We start from the raw sequence: 13,513 nt of genomic DNA on the forward strand, positions 1-13,513 counted from the left end.
GCGGACGCTGACGGGGCAGGGCTGGGGACCTGGGATCCTGCATCTCCAAAAGGCTCCGGGCGGGGCCGCTCCTGCCCGTGGGGTGGGCCGGGCCGTGCTGTGCTAGCAAGGCCGAGTGTCGCCACGAGCCCGGGAGGGGCGCGGGCCCCACGTCTGCAGCATGCAATGCACACGCGTGAGCTTGACTGAGCCGGACGGGCCTGCAGCGGGCAGCGGTGCTCCCGCCGGGCCGTGGCAAGGCGAGGGGCGCGCCCCCGGTCCCGTGGCTGCTGGAGCTGGGCTCGAATGGGGCTGTCCGCTGCAAGGCCAGGCCCTGTACGCAGTAGTGTGGTGCAGCTGCGTGCCTGGAGGTCTGAGCAAAGCTGTGGGCGGCCAGTCAGACTCGTGGATGGGAACTGGCGTGGCCAGGGCTCCCCACGGGCCCACGGGCAGGCGGGGTGGAGAGCGGTCTCACCCCTTCTTTGTAGGCGAGTGGGGGGGAGGGGGCAGGCCGGTGCCCTCCCACCTGGACGCTGGCCCCAGCCCGCCCGCCACCTCCCCACGTCCACCCCTGTCCCCAACAGTCTGGCCCCTACTCAGCAGCCAGAAACTTCCAGAAAATGCAAATTTGCCTAAAACCCTCCAAAGCCTTCCCATCACACTGAGGATGATGTCCTTCGAGGCCCAGGACCCCGCCTCGCAGCCCCCTCCTGGGCTCCAGCTGCCCCCACTGAAGCTGCTGGAACAAGCCTCGCTCCCTGCAGATGCTTCCCCTGGGCCTAGTGCCCGCCGGCTCCTCCAGCTGGCCTTCCTGAGGGTCTCCTCCAGGATGGGGGACCCTCCTCCCCCCTTCCTGGGTCCCCGGGCCAGATGGGGTACCGCCACACCTCTCCTCTCCTCGTACCTGCCACCCACGCCCCCTGTTCTCCGCCCGTCTCCTCAGGCAGCAGGGAGCTCCCGGGGGACAGGGCCGCGTCCGGTGGCTCCGCTGTGCCCCAGCCAGCCCTGGGCCGCGCCAGGCGCCCGTGCCCGTCAGCGCGAGGGTGCACACGCGGAGTCCCCGGGAGCCGCCCCGCAAAGGGATACGGTACAGGTTGTTGTGCTTGATCCACATGAAGCGGACGCCCCCGTGGGCCAGGATGGGCGACAGCATCCCCTCCTCCTCCTTCTCCACCAGGATGGGCATGAAGTGCTCCACCTCCGACATGTCCACGTCGCCGCGGTAGTTCCGGCAGATGAGCACCTGGCGTGGGGCAGGGAGAGGGAAGGCGCTTTCGTTTCGAGTTCTACGCCCGGGAGTGAGACGCGCCAGCCCGCCTCCCTCTGCGGACGCTATCGTGACCCGTCTCCCAGGGGCCACCTGGAGGAGGGCATCTCCCAAAGTGACCTTCCACGGGGGCCGCTGCAGGGGTCGGGTGGGAGGGGGCCCTGGGGCAAGAGTCCGGGACCCAATCGCTCAGCGAGGCCAGGTTGAGCAGTGCCCCACAGGCTCTCGGCGCAGACCTTGTCAGAGCCTTGCCTGTGCTAACGCAGCCTGCTCTCCTGCCTGTGTCGGGGCACCTACTCCCTGCTGAGGGGTCTCGTTTGCTGGAACCCGCCTGCGGTCTGAGGAGGGGGAGCCCTCCTCCTGGCCTCTCCCTCAGAGCCCGCGGGTTCGTGAGGACGCACAGCACCCGGACCCCGTCCGCGGCCGACGGGAACGTGAAACGGGAGCACGGCTTCGTGAAGTCCAGCAGTCTCCCCGAAAGCTAATCCAGAGTTGCTGTGAGACGCGGCCACTCCTCTCTCAGGCGGTGACGCAAGAGAAGGGAAACCCGCGTCTGCAGGGAGACTGGCGCGCAGATGTGCGCAGGAGCTTTAGTTTACACGGGCTACGTGTAGTTTACGTGTAGTTTACACTGCCAACGCCCTTCAGCAGGCGAGCGTGCTAACAAGGCCCTCGCGCGCCATCAGCGCCACTCCTCGGCTAGCGCCACTCGGACGCGTCTCGGTCACCGTGCCGAGTGAAAGAAATCACACAAAACAGAGCTCGTCCTGCGTTTCTGCACTGACGGAAACCCTAGAAATGGCGACGAGGAGCAGCCCAGGGGCTGCCGGGGCGCGGGGCTGGACAGCAGAGGGGCCGGGAGAGGCTCTGGGAAACGCGGTCACGGCCTCCCGGGCACACGCGGGCCCATCTCAGCCAACTGTGCTGTACGTTTTAAGTAAGCGCGGTTTATTACACGTAGATTACAACGAGGGCACTGAAAGGCGGCTGGAAGCTCTGGCAGCCTGGGCACGGCTATGGCTGGAGACGCTGCTACAGCGACCGACGCTCTCGGGGCCCACGAGGACAGCCAGCGGCAGGCGTCACCGCCGAGCTGACTGTCCTGGGAACCGTCTGCCTGAGGACCCGTTGTCTCATTACACACGTTGTCTTTATTCTTTCAAGCCGGGGACAAACGGGAGAAGCACCTTCCTCGTGGCCCGTGGGACAGGTCTGAGGGGCAGGTGGTGAGTCAGAGGCTCTGCCTGGAGCTTCCTGCACAGGAGCCGGATCAGGTCCCTCCGCCGTGCTGAAGCCGCCGCCGACCCCGGCCTCCCCTGGCATAGGTCTGTCCGGGTGGCTCGCAAGGCCCCGTGGAGCCTGGCTGCCCAGAGCCGCTCCGACGCCCCTGTCCACACCGCGCTGGCTCACTCCACTCCCGCCGCCGGGCCCCTTAGCCGGGGCCTGGGCCGCCCACGGCTGTGCCCAGGGACCGCCGGGACCGCCGGGCCGGCTCTTCTCATTTCTCAAGCGTCAGCCTGTCAGCAGTACGTTCTCCAGGAAGTCTTCCTGCCTCGCTGGCTGAGGTCACACCCCACCTGTCGACCCTGACCCTGCTTTAGCTTCGCTGTCCCTGTCACCGCTGCTCCACACATGCGGACCCTCGTTTGCAGTCTGACGTTCCCCGAGAACAGCGACTGCTTCTGTCTCGTTCACAGCAGCGTCCCAACGCCCAGGACAGAGCCCGGCCCACAGCAGGTGCTCGGTAAGTGTCTACGCAGGCAACGCGGGGCCAGGAGGAGGAGGAGGAGGCTGGGAGGGCACCGCCCAGGTGGCCAGTGCAGCCCCCTGCATGGACGGCGGCGTCACTGAGATGGAGAAGGCAGGTAAAGGAGCTCGTCTGGGGGATGCTGAATGTGCGGAGGCTGAGGGACCTCCCTGGTGTCCCAGGGCCGGCGAGTCTCCAGGCAAGTGCTCTGGGCAAACGTGAGGGGGCTGGTCCACTGCCGGGAACCAAAGCCCGCCAAGGGCAGGGACGGCAGGGGCACGCATGCCTGGGCCCGAGCAGCTCGGCAGCCACGGGGAGGGCAGCAGAGGAGTGGGGGGGAGAGGAGCCGCTGCTTCCCAGGAGGGAGGTGCCGAGGGGACAGCGGTCTCGTGGCATCAGAAGCAGCCGAGACTCGAGGGGGATGAGGCGGGGACGCGCCCGCGGAGGGCTCTCTACCAGCTCCACGGGGCCACGCCGGGTTCCTCGGTGATCGAGGCGCTGCCTGGCAGACACGAGTCTCTTGATGCGCCGTTGCCCATTTGCGATCAAATGCAGTGTGCTCGGGGAGGCAAACTTCCGGAACAGGAGGCCGGGGAGGAATGAATGAATGACAAAGGGCATCGTGGTCGCTGCCGGGAGGGGAGCCCACGGCTGCCCTGGGGAGCTTCCCGAGAGGCAGGTCTGGTCACGCTTCTCCCAGGCTGTCCTCCTTCCTGGAATTGAAGTGGTCCCCCGGTCCCCTCTCCCACATGGACATTCTCAACACCTACTGTCTGGGCGCCAGCATCGCCCAGGACCCCCAGCTCGCCGGCCCAGGGGCTGCCCCTCACCCCCGTGCCCACTGGGACGCCTCTTTTCCACTGGACGGACCGTCACCCGGTCCCCTTCCAAACCCAGCCCCGGCGTCCCGTCTGCCAGGGGGCCTTTCGTAACCGCCCCCGCTTCCGCTGGCCCAAGACGAGGGTGGGCAACTGTGTCCCGTGGGCTTTGCCCCTGCCCCTGCGGCCGCCTGGATCCGGCCGCGGAGTAACGTCTCTGCCTCCGTGTGACTCCCCTGCCAGGCCCAGAGTCCCACGGAGGCTAACGTGTACCGGGAGCCGTGGGCAACATGGGGCCTGCTGCACGCGCCCGCTCAGCGAGTCCGAGCAAAAACTCCACAAAAGCCTCTTTTCACCAGAGAGGAAAGCGAGGCTCAGAGAGGAGAAGGCACTTGCCCAAGGTCACACAGCTGGGCAGCAGCGTCTGACTCCATGGGCACGGCTGGCGCCGGTGGAAGCCCTGCGCCCGGCCCAGGACTGGGTTCGTGCTGGGCACCCGAGAGGTGTTCAGGTGTTCGCTGAAGGAGCAGGCGAGCTGGGACAGGCAGCCTGCGGGCGCCTCTGGGGAGGCGGTGGCCAGGGTGGAAGAATCACGCTACGAGGACGTGGGGAACGCTGCACCCTGCCAGCTCCTGGCACGCTCTAGGGCGGGCGTCTTCCCTGCTGCCAAGGCGGCCAGGGAAGGCAGCCCAGCACGGGCGCTCACCCGTGGCTGACTCTGGGTGGCATCCAGGGCAGGCACCCACCCAGGGGACTTGGGGACAGTGCTGCTCAGGGCAGGGCAGGACGGGGCAGCCACTTGGCCCCCTCACCCTCAGCTGCTTCCGAGCGACCTCCCGCCCGCCTGGCCTGGGACCCGGCACCCATCTGTTTCTCCCGCTGAGCAAGGTGGGGCTTAACGCCTTGGGCGGGTGCTTGCGGCTCCCACCCGTGAGAGGCGGACAGTGCCTGGCCTTCCACCTGGGACGGCCCGGGGGGGAGGAAGCAGCCCATTCCCGAAAGGCTTTGGAAAGGATCCCTCCTTTTAAGTGTTCGCAGGTACCCCTGGGGGAGGATGTCTGGGTCCCAGTTCACGTCCCACTCTCTCAGGTCTCGGTGCCACCTGTCACCCGCCTCTGGGGAAGCCGGCTCTCATCCCCTGGGTGACGTGACGCGCTCACTGGTCCGCCGCTGCAAATTTACGTTTATCTGCGCCCCTGGAGCCTAGTGGCCGTCGCCCCCTGGGCCAGCCCGGGAGCTCCCCAAGGGCAGGACGGTGCTTTGCTCAGACGGGCGGCCCCGGGCTGGGCACCCTGCCTGGCCCTTAGCGGGCAGCGACGGAACGGGCAGGCGACGCTGGGTCGGGCTCCCGGAGCGGCCGCTTCTCTGTGACCAGCGTGACCTTGGGCGGGCTGCTCCGCCGCTCCGTGCCTCAGTTTCTCCCTCCGTAAAATGGCGCTTCCACCACCCACCTCACCGAAGTCCCGTAAACTAACTCAAAGTCACAAAGCGCCTCAAGAAATTCCTACTGGGGACAGAGAGTGCAAAACGGCAAACGGAAGCTGCCGCACGCGGAGGAGGCGGGGCGGGCCCTCGAGGGCGCGCCGCGCCCGCCACGCCTCGCCGCGCCCGGCCAAGGGTCGCGCGGCCTCCGGGTGCCCAGCCTGGCTCCGGGGCCGCCGGCGGCCGGTCCCCCGGGTCCCCCGCCCTGGCCTGGGCCCCGGTCCCCGGCACGAGGCAACCCCGCGCTGCGGCCCACCGCGTTACCTAGCAACGCGGCGGGGCTTCCGGACTGAAGACCCCCCCGCCCGGTTACCTAGCAACAGGGTGGGGCCCGCAGGGCCCGACGGCCGGCCTTCTTGCCTAACACCAGGGTGGGGCCCACTGGCCGGTTACCTAGCAACAGGGTGGGTCCCCCGTGTGTGCGGGGAGGCCCCTGCCGGTTGCCCGGCAACGGGGAGGGTGGGGAGCCGTCGGTACCTTGCCCTTCAGGTCCAGCACGTAGACGGCGCTGGCGGACATGGCGGCTGCGGGAGGCCTCGGCAGCTGCCGGGGGCGGTGGCGGCGACGGCAGAGACTGCCGGGCGTTGAGCAAGGCCGGGCGCGCCCCGCGACACTTCGCCTCCACTTCCGGTTCGAGGAGCCGCGCGCGGACCGTTATGTCCGGTCGGGGAGGAGCTGCCGGCAATGCGCAGGCGCGGGCCGCAGCGTGCGCAGGCGCAGTGTGCCCCGCGGGGCCGTATTTCTCGCCCAGCGCCCGGCAGTGAGGCCCTGAGGGGCGGGGCCGACGAACCAGGCGCCCTGTGGCTGCCGGGCCGGGCGAGGAAGCCGGGGCAGCGGGAAAGCACCTCCTGTGGGCCAGGCTGGGCGAGGGCGCCTGGTGGGGGCACCCACCTGGGGCCCAGCCCTGTGAAGCGCACAGTCTGGTGGGGAACCTGGGAAACAAATAAGCATGCAGTCAAAAGGGGAAGGGCTAGGCGGTGGTGACTTGGAAAGAGATCAAACACTCTGGGAATGTCAGGGAAGCCTGTCAGTGTCAACACTTGTCAGTGAATGTGATAAAATCCTGTTTATGGCCCGGAATGTTTTCGTGAGAACCACGCCCCCTGATCCAAGACCAAAACCACCGCGTTTTATTTCTGCTGTTAGTGGCCACGAGGGAAACGCAAACGGTGGCCCCGGATTAGTCAGTTGAATTATATCTGGTTTGCTTTTATGAACCCTTGGGCTGTGGAGCAATGCTTGCCTTCTGTTCCAATAAACCACCACGGTACCCTGGGGATCCTAATCCTGCAGTATCAGAGCCATTTACCCAGGCTGCCCGCCTCTTGCATATCTTTTATCTTCCCTCCTACCTCTGTCAGGGTTTGGAAAAACGTTTTTTGCAACTCTGTAATTATATGTCCTTTGCTTAGGATGGAAATGTAATTGGGAGAAAATCCAGAGAAGAAAGGTGGGGCTGGGGGTGGTGGCTCATGCCTGTAATTCTAGCACTTTGGGTGGCTGAGGCAGGAGGATTGCTTGAGGCCAGGGGTTCAAGACCAGCCTGAGCAAGAGCGAGACCCCCTCCCCCCCCATCTCTAAAAAAAATAGAAAAATTAGCCTGGTGTGCTGGTGCACACCTGTAGTCCCAGCTACTCCAGAGGCTGAGGCAGGAGGATCACTTGACCCCAGGAGTTTGGGGTTGCACTCTAGCTTGGACAATAGAGCAAGACCCTGTGGCAAAAAAAAAAACAAAAAAAAAAAAAAAAAAAAAAACAAAACCCTGGAGGGGCTTTTTGATACTGACTGTCCAGTGAATAAGCTCTGCAAGGAATCTGATCAGATGTCACGGCTGTGACCGATTACTGCCTAAGAAAGAACATCAGGGACCCTTCAGCAAGCGTTAACAGTGACAGATTCGATGTGTAAGGAACCCTATTGTATCTAGTTTCATACTTTGCCCAATTTATTGCAGTGTTTTAGAAAAACTTATCTTCTTTTAAGCACAAAACTGTACAGGCCGGGCGTGGTGGCTCACGCCTGTAATCCTAGCACTTTGGGAGGCCGAGGTGGGTGGATTGCTCAAGGTCAGGAGTTCGAAACCAGCCTGAGCGAGACCCCGTCTCTACCAAAAATAGAAATAAATTAATTGACCAACTAAAAATATATATACAAAAAATTATCCGGGCATGGTGGCGCATGCCTGTAGTCCCAGCTACTCGGGAGGCTGAGGCAGTAGGATTGCTGAGCCCCAGAGATTGAGGTTGCTGTGAGCGAGGCTGACGCCACGGCACTCACTCTAGGCTGGGTAACAAAGTGAGACTCTGTCTCAAAAAAAAACAAAAAAACTGTACACATTCACTGAAGGAAGACTGAGAAAATGCCAAAAAGTATAAGGCAGAAAGAAAAACCACCTAAGAGAGGTGGCCCATCATTATAGAGCATTTCCTTCCAGGTTTGCTCTAGGCATTTTGTTTTATTTATTTATTTATTTATTTTATTTTTTATTTTTGAGACAGAGTCTTACTTTGTTGTCCAGGCTAGAGTGAGTGCCGTGGCGTCAGCCTAGCTCACAGCAACCTCAAACTCCTGGGCTCGAGTGATCCTTCTGCCTCAGCCTCCCCAGTAGCTGGGACTACAGGCATGCGCCACTATGCCCGGCTAATTTTTTTTATATATATATCAGTTGGCCAATTAATTTCTTTCTGTTTATAGTAGAGACGGGGTCTTGCTCTTGCTCAGGCTGGTTTTGAACTCCTGACCTTGAGCAATCCGCCCGCCTCGGCCTCCCAAGAGCTAGGATTACAGGCGTGAGCCACAGCGCCCGGCTTGGCATTTTGTTTTAGATGTTTAAAAATCAGTATCAGGCCGGGCGAGGTGGCTCACGCCTGTAATCCTAGCTCTCTGGGAGACCGAGGCGGGCGGATTGCTCGAGGTCAGGAGTTTGAAACCAGCCTGAGCAAGAGCGAGACCCCGTCTCTACTATAAATAGAAAGAAATTAATTGGCCAACTAATATATATATACAAAAAATTAGCCGGGCATGGTGGCGAATGCCTGTAGTCCCAGCTACTTGGGAGGCTGAGGCAGGAGGATTGCTTGAGCCCAGGAGTTTGAGGTTGCTGTGAGCTAGGCTGATGCCATGGCACTCATTCTAGCCTAGGCAACAAAGCGAGACTCTGTCTCAAAAAAAAAAGAACTATCTTTCCACCATACTGGTAAACTGTCTTTCCACCAGGCAATGGGAGAATCACTGCCGAAAAGAGCCACCACTAATGAGCGCACGTCGTCTCTCTTAGGTGTGAACCACAGGTGGAAACAGATGTGCCACCTAAGTTTTTCCAGACTGAGTTGTTTTGTAGCATGTACTTTCTTCACATGCCATAGATCCAAAAGGGAGCACTTCAGTAACAATTAGCCTATAGCAATAGTAAGACAATCAGACTTGTATTTAATAACTGGTTTTTGCTTTATTCCGGTTTACACAGGACAGCCCCAAACTCAACACCTGGCTCCCGTGTGACGTGCCCATTCTGAGTAAACACGAGGGGCTGCTCGGAGCCTGGGCTGAGGTTTGTGAGGCAGACTGTGTCTGGGTTCCATTACAAAGAGTGCTGTGATCGATTAGCAATGCCTGCCACGGCAATAGCCCATCCTCGTCTCAGGTCGTGGTTCTGCCACCCAGGCTGTGTTGCCTCACTGGCCAGGTGGCTGAGGAGGCAGTGTGAAGGCCACGAAGCTTCCAGTGGCCTCCTGGGGCCTGGGGAGAACAGCACAAGCCCCAGGCTAGAGGGAGCTTGGAAGGGCAGCCCACGCAGGGCCCCGCGGGAGGCTGCGCACTGCAGCCCACGCTTGCATTAGCTCCTTATCCTCTGGGGTTGTCTCATCCTGGTGAAGACGGAAGGCTGGTCTCACAGGGTTGGCTGTGACTGGGGAGTAAAATCACTTTTGCAGGGCACAAATGGCCTTTGCCTCCACACGAACCTTCAAAACTTTCCATCCAAACCAAAAAGGTGTATCTTCTGTGCGCTACCAAGAAACCTCACCTGAGTAAAAGGACAGTCTGTCTTTAATCAAGTTCCAGGATGGGGTTACACAGCTTCGAAAAGCACGGTCAAGGAAGATGCGAGGGTGTGTGTAAAGCAAAGTTTCTAGAAAATACCAGAGGGACCAAACATAACCCTGACCTGGCCTTCTGCTTAGCCTCGATGCTGCTGGGTACCCAGGGCCAGGAGGCTACTTCGTCCAGCTGACTTTGGGGATGTCGTAATGCTCCGTGAGAGTGTCCAGGTGTCTGTTGAAGTCCTGGGAAAGGGGAGGAGACAGCCTGTGTCGGCTCGGACCCAAGGAGGGCGCTATGGATATGGGATGCTGCCCAGCCCCACCTCTTCCATACCCTGTCTCTCCTGAGCGAGCCCCCTCCTCTCAAACCCACTCTGCCAGGTCTTTTAGACGCCTGAACCCTGGGCTCTCCTCTGAATGACCTCAGGGAGGTGTCACTTCTGTTGGGTCAACTCCCCTCCCACTCCAATGGCTCCCAGCCTCTGGGCCCAAAGGGGACCCTAAGAGACTCAGTCTTTCACACCAGGCACGGTGACTCACCTCCACTCTCTGCTTATGGGTTTTGGATGCTTTCTTCAGGATTCTTTCCATTTGCTGGGGAGAGAAGAGACATGGAGGTGAGTTCCCAAGCTCAAGGCAGCCGGGCTGGCATGGGATGGAAGGTGGGAGCCCCAGCCAGCCTGGCTCACATGCAGAATGGCTGGAGACTTCAGGCTGTACACCTTGCCCCCTCCCTCAACTCCACTCAGGGTGGCCCAACAGGGCACCTGGGTCAAGTTGCCCTTTGGTCCCAGCCTCATGAGTAGCAGGAAACAGCACAAGCGTGGACTGAGCACGTGTCCGTGAGCACACTCCGCTGGCAGCTGTGTGTGGGTGTCCTGCATCCTTACTCAACTGACAGCACAACCAGTTTGCAGGAAAACAAAGCCGAGATGGGGTTTGAGGAAGGATGAAGAATGAGGGAGGTAAAGGGGACACAGAGTGGAGGTTCGAGTGACAGCACCCATCTTGATGGCCAGTCACAGTGCCCAGGAGGGCTCCGAGATGCACACCCCCTCCCCAGTGTGACTGTGCAGCGTGCATCCGCACCATGCCCTGCTCTAACCCTCACTCCAAACACCTGATGACACCTGGGGAGGCTGGTGCCTGGTGAGAGCCGAGAGTGGGATGCAGAGCCAGACAGACCTGGGGCTGCACCTGGCTCTCCACTTACTGGTAGGGTGACTGCAGGTGACTCCTTCATGGCCCCCAGGAGCTGTGCTGCCCCCTGTTCATCCCTTATGCAGCCCCCAGGCCACACACTCTGAGCTGGCTTTGGACTCAGTTAACTCAACAGAACGTAGTGCCAGTTCTGGGCCGAAGCCGTAGGACAGCCTGGCACTCTGGCTTCGTGCCCATGGAAGCCAGGTCCCGTGCAGGAAGTTTGCTGGCCCTGCTGGAAAGATAGGACCTAGAGGATGAGATGACCCAGGTGAAGAGGCCACAAAAGCAGCATCGAAGTCACCAGGCAAGTGATGGCAGAGCCATCTTTGCTCTTGCAGCTCAGTTGTGCCTCCAGAGGATGCTGGGTCCAGCTCCCGTCTGACTGCTCCAGACTCCAAATGAGGTCAGCAAGAAAACCACCCCACTGAACACAGTCAACCCAAAGAATCATGAGAGAAAATATTGGTAGTTGCCGCCTGGCTGCTCTTCCTTGTCCCTCCTCTTCTCCTTCGCTCCCCCCTCACCTTCTCTCCATCCTTGCCTCTCTTCTTGCTGCTGTGAGGCCTGGGTCTCCTCACAAGACACCACACTGACCTGTCCGACTGTCACGTGATACCAGGCACCTGGCCGGGCTCTGCTCTCCCTTCCCCAACTCCAGATTCTCCAGGCACCAAGTTCACAGGGTGTCCCGGTGCTGTCACCAACCCCCCTTCACAGATGGACAGAATGAGGAGCAGCCTGCACAGCTGGAGATGGCGCTGTTGACGCCAGGCCCACCCTGTCCCCATGGGCCCTTCTCCCGGGAGCCTGGGAGCTGAACAGCCTTCGTGCCCACAGGAGAATCTGCATTTCCCGGCTGTCCCTGGCCCTGTCCACATCCCTCTCTCCTCTCTCACCTGCTGCATCTCTCATAACTCTCTCTCTTCTAGGCCAAACAAAACACACTGCAATACCTCCCATTTTAAATAACAACGACAAACATTTCCCCTTCACTCTCCACTCCTTTCCAGCTACAGGTCCATTTCTCTGTCCACTTGATGGATAATAATCTCCTCCAAAGAGTTATTTCTACTCCTTTTCTCTACCTGTCTTTACCCACACTCTCTTAGACCCATTCTCATCAGCCTTTCTTCCTCTACATTTGTTTTTTTTTTTCTTTTTCTTTTTTTTAAAGTGTCACTCTGTCACCCCAGCTGGAGTGCAGTGGTGTGATCATAACTCACTGTAACCCTAAACTCCTGGGGTCAAGCAACCCTCCTGCCTCAGCCTCCCCAGTAGCTGGGATTACAGGTGCCAGCCACCACGCCTGGCTCTTAAGAGGCAGACTTTAGCCCTACTTTAAGGGGAAAGTAACTGACTCATCCAGAGGCACACCACTAACAAGTGGTAGAGTCTAACCCAGGTCTGTCTTGTCAGAGCTACTGGGTCCATGTGTTTCCCTATGCCTGAACCAGATTCGGAAATAAAGAGGCAACTTTCCACAATGTCACTGTACACCAAGAATGTGGTTAGGATTTCTCAGCCTTGGCACTATTGACATTTGGGGCCAAATAACTCTTTGCTGGGGGCTGTTTTGTGCATTGCAGGATGTGCAGCAGCACCCCTGACCTCCACCCACTGGATGCCAGTAGCACTCCCTTGCCCAGCTGTGACCTCAACGTGTCCCAGACATTGCCACACGTGTGTGTGTGTGTGTGTGTGGCAGTAGTGGTGGTGAGAGGCTTGCCCTCGGTTGAGAACCACTGACCTAAATGGATTATCCCTTTCCCCAACATAATGGGCCAAGCTTATCTATCTGCCCCTGCCTGACCTCTTCTGCCCCATACCACCCGCATTTATTACGTGCTTAATATCAAGAATAACTTACAGATTGGGGCTTTTTGTGGAAAAAAAATAATAATATACCGGAGCCTTAAAATACAACACGGTCGAATCTGCCAGAGTCGTCATGGAAACAGACTCTACGGAGACTCAGAGCAGTGAGCATGGCCATCTAGTGTCAACAGCTACCACCGTCTGCTGAAGGTTTACCGCGAACTCCCTCTTTCCCACTCACGCAACACTTTCTCCCCGAAATTAAGGTCCCCTCGGGCCGCCCGCCCTCCTCCGAGCGTCCCAGCGCTGACGCCGACTTCTTCCAGTCAACCAGCGCCGAACTTCCCCAGCTCCCCCGACCCCGCGCCTCACCCGCTTCTCCTGCATCTTCTCGAAGGCCACCTGGGCCGGGGTCCGCTTGTCCAGGCCGCGCCGCTTCTCCTCCTCGTTCTTCTTGCTCGTCCCCATCGCTTCCAGGAGTTTCGCCTTATCTTTGTCCTTCTTTTTCTTCTTCCTGGGAAAGCGGCCACAGACAAGGGGCGGAGGGTCAGAGCGGCCGGGGAAACGGTCTAAGGGCAATGAAGGACGGGGTTCCGCGGGCCCTCGGGTCTCACCGCTTGGTCACGCCGAGCTCTGCGACGCCTTTCAGCTTCAGGGCTCCCTTTTGGACCTGCTCGTAGGCCGCCATGCTACTCGCCCACAGACAGGCCGTAGACTGCCACACTTCCTGTTTGCGAACACTATTTCCGTCCGAACGCCCGCCTCCGTTCTTGATTGGCCAAGCTGAGTGGCGCGCATGCGCCGTTGGCCCGCTAAGCCTGAGCCACACTTCCGGGTTGCGAAGCCAAGGGCGGGGGCGAAGAGTCCGGCAGGCTGCGTGCTTTGTATCATGTCTCCTGCCACACTTCCTGTTTGGGCGCTCACTTCCGGCTTCTCAGCCTCCGGCCAGGTTGTTTAATACCCAACGCCTTTCTAAGAGTTTTGGCTGCTTTTGGATATCCTATTCTTCCTTCTTCTTTATTGCCGTATTTTGAACTTTCAATGGATGACTGGACCTATTTTTGTAGGCCTAATCAATATTCATTAATTTTTCAGCTTTTAGGTAAATGATGATAATCATGTGACATGTTGGTTGTATATTAAAAATTTTTTAAGTCGATCT

At 59.7% G+C, this 13,513-nt stretch overlaps 2 protein-coding genes across 3 annotated transcripts in view; both read right to left on the reverse strand.

Annotated features, from left to right (window-relative positions):
- The window catches only part of AP1M1 (adaptor related protein complex 1 subunit mu 1), a 28,603-nt gene extending 22,652 nt beyond the window's left edge, over nt 1–5,951 (reverse strand). Inside the window, exons 1-2 of the mRNA XM_012758399.3 lie at nt 5,771–5,951; nt 1,066–1,222 (exon numbers count right to left, since the gene is read on the reverse strand). Coding sequence (XP_012613853.1) covers nt 1,066–1,222; nt 5,771–5,812 — 199 coding nt within the window. The 5' untranslated portion in view covers nt 5,813–5,951. The remainder of the gene's footprint in view (nt 1–1,065; nt 1,223–5,770) is intronic.
- A 3,273-nt stretch (nt 5,952–9,224) lies between these two features.
- FAM32A (family with sequence similarity 32 member A) lies at nt 9,225–13,101 on the reverse strand. 2 transcript variants are annotated; one of them, XM_076001475.1, is made up of 5 exons: nt 12,966–13,101; nt 12,724–12,865; nt 9,874–9,927; nt 9,459–9,576; nt 9,225–9,317 (listed from the first exon to the last, which is right to left on the reverse strand). In XM_076001475.1, exons 1-4 carry the CDS (start codon nt 13,037–13,039, stop codon nt 9,508–9,510), a joined length of 339 nt encoding a protein of 112 aa, XP_075857590.1. In that variant the 5' UTR covers nt 13,040–13,101; the 3' UTR covers nt 9,225–9,317; nt 9,459–9,507. The 2 variants fall into 2 exon arrangements, with proteins under 2 accessions (XP_075857590.1, XP_012613891.1); XM_012758437.2 differs by having other exon boundaries at nt 9,225–9,576.
- Between the last annotated feature and the right edge of the window lie 412 nt (nt 13,102–13,513).

The sequence above is a fragment of the Microcebus murinus genome, chromosome 4 (assembly GCF_040939455.1).
Source record: "Microcebus murinus isolate Inina chromosome 4, M.murinus_Inina_mat1.0, whole genome shotgun sequence".
NCBI lineage: Eukaryota > Metazoa > Chordata > Mammalia > Primates > Cheirogaleidae > Microcebus > Microcebus murinus.

Bases quoted from the DNA above. Each gene is read 5' to 3' on its own strand.
- FAM32A (XM_076001475.1), bottom strand. From the start codon at position 13,039: ATGGCGGCCTACGAGCAGGTCCAAAAGGGAGCCCTGAAGCTGAAAGGC. The intron at 9,928-12,723 runs GTGAGGCGCGGG...TTCTCTCCCCAG, and splicing joins AGAAGATGCAGGAGAAGCGG to CAAATGGAAAGAATCCTGAA. The intron at 9,577-9,873 runs GTGAGTCACCGT...CCCCTTTCCCAG, and splicing joins CCCATAAGCAGAGAGTGGAG to GACTTCAACAGACACCTGGA.